At 45.7% G+C, this 983-nt stretch overlaps 1 protein-coding gene across 1 annotated transcript in view; it reads right to left on the bottom strand.

Annotated features, from left to right (window-relative positions):
• The window catches only part of LOC104710942 (CLIP-associated protein-like), a 9,238-nt gene continuing 8,298 nt past the window's right edge, over window positions 44–983 (bottom strand). Inside the window, exons 14-15 of the mRNA XM_010427605.2 lie at window positions 109–975; window positions 44–47 (exon numbers count right to left, since the gene is read on the bottom strand). Coding sequence (XP_010425907.1) covers window positions 44–47; window positions 109–975 — 871 coding nt within the window. The remainder of the gene's footprint in view (window positions 48–108; window positions 976–983) is intronic.

Below are 983 nucleotides of genomic sequence, written 5' to 3'. Positions count from 1 at the left end.
GAGGCTTCTTTCAACTTGGTATTTTTGTCACGGGTTAATGGCGTCAACTTCGCCAGCCACAACTTCAAGATGCCACTATTACCCGAAATTTCAGGGTTACCAGCGTACCTGTTGAAGGAGTTGATGGCAAATTCAATGACAGCTAATTTAGCCTTTGGTGATCTCTGCTCATCCAGTGAACGAAGCAATGCAGGTAAAAGGGAATCCACACTGTAGGTTTTGCTGACAATTTCCAAGGTTGAGGAGCAGGGTTGTCTAACTACCTCTTTAGGATCGATTAGCCGTGAGAAGACATGGGGTAGGACTCTTTCCATGTAGCTCTCAAAAGGCTTTCGGCAAGATGGTATAAGATCCGCAAGTGTCGACAGTGCTGCTTGTGCGACCTTGTGGTGAGGATCATCTAAATGCCGGAGAAATAGTTTCATTACTTTCTCAAAACTTTGAATTACTTCTTGAGCCCCTTTAGGGCCTTGTTGCAGCAGAGTTTGGAGAAAATTAAAAGCTGCAACTCTAGCACACCAATCAGAACTGGAGTTCAGTCCGTCGTTAAGGGCCTCGTTCAGGGAAGCTGGACCATCAACATAATTTGACATATCGCCAACTTGCAATTGGCTATCATCAAAACTCCTCCTCCTGCCAGCGGACATTCTTCCCCCAACATTCTTCCTCAAAAGTGGCCTCTGGAAATTGGGAACATGGCTAGCGTTTGATTCCCTGAAATTCAAATCTCTATATGCGGTATCCATCTGCTGTCGGTCAAAATGACCTGCCACAAACCGCCTCGCCTCTCTGGCATCGTTGTTTTCCTCAAAAGAACTTCTCTCATTTCTGTCTGAGACCCGTTTCGCTGTCAAGGATGAAAAGGTAGGATGAGACTCGGACAACAGATTGCCACGGTATGATGATCTTCCTGAGTCCTTTGAAGCTTGAATTTGGGTGATGATATCTGACAAACCAAGGCCACCATTGCGATTACTGCCTTT

The sequence above is a fragment of the Camelina sativa genome, chromosome 1 (assembly GCF_000633955.1).
Source record: "Camelina sativa cultivar DH55 chromosome 1, Cs, whole genome shotgun sequence".
NCBI classification, from domain to species: Eukaryota; Viridiplantae; Streptophyta; class Magnoliopsida; order Brassicales; family Brassicaceae; genus Camelina; species Camelina sativa.
This window is presented reverse-complemented; position numbering and strand designations above follow the sequence as displayed.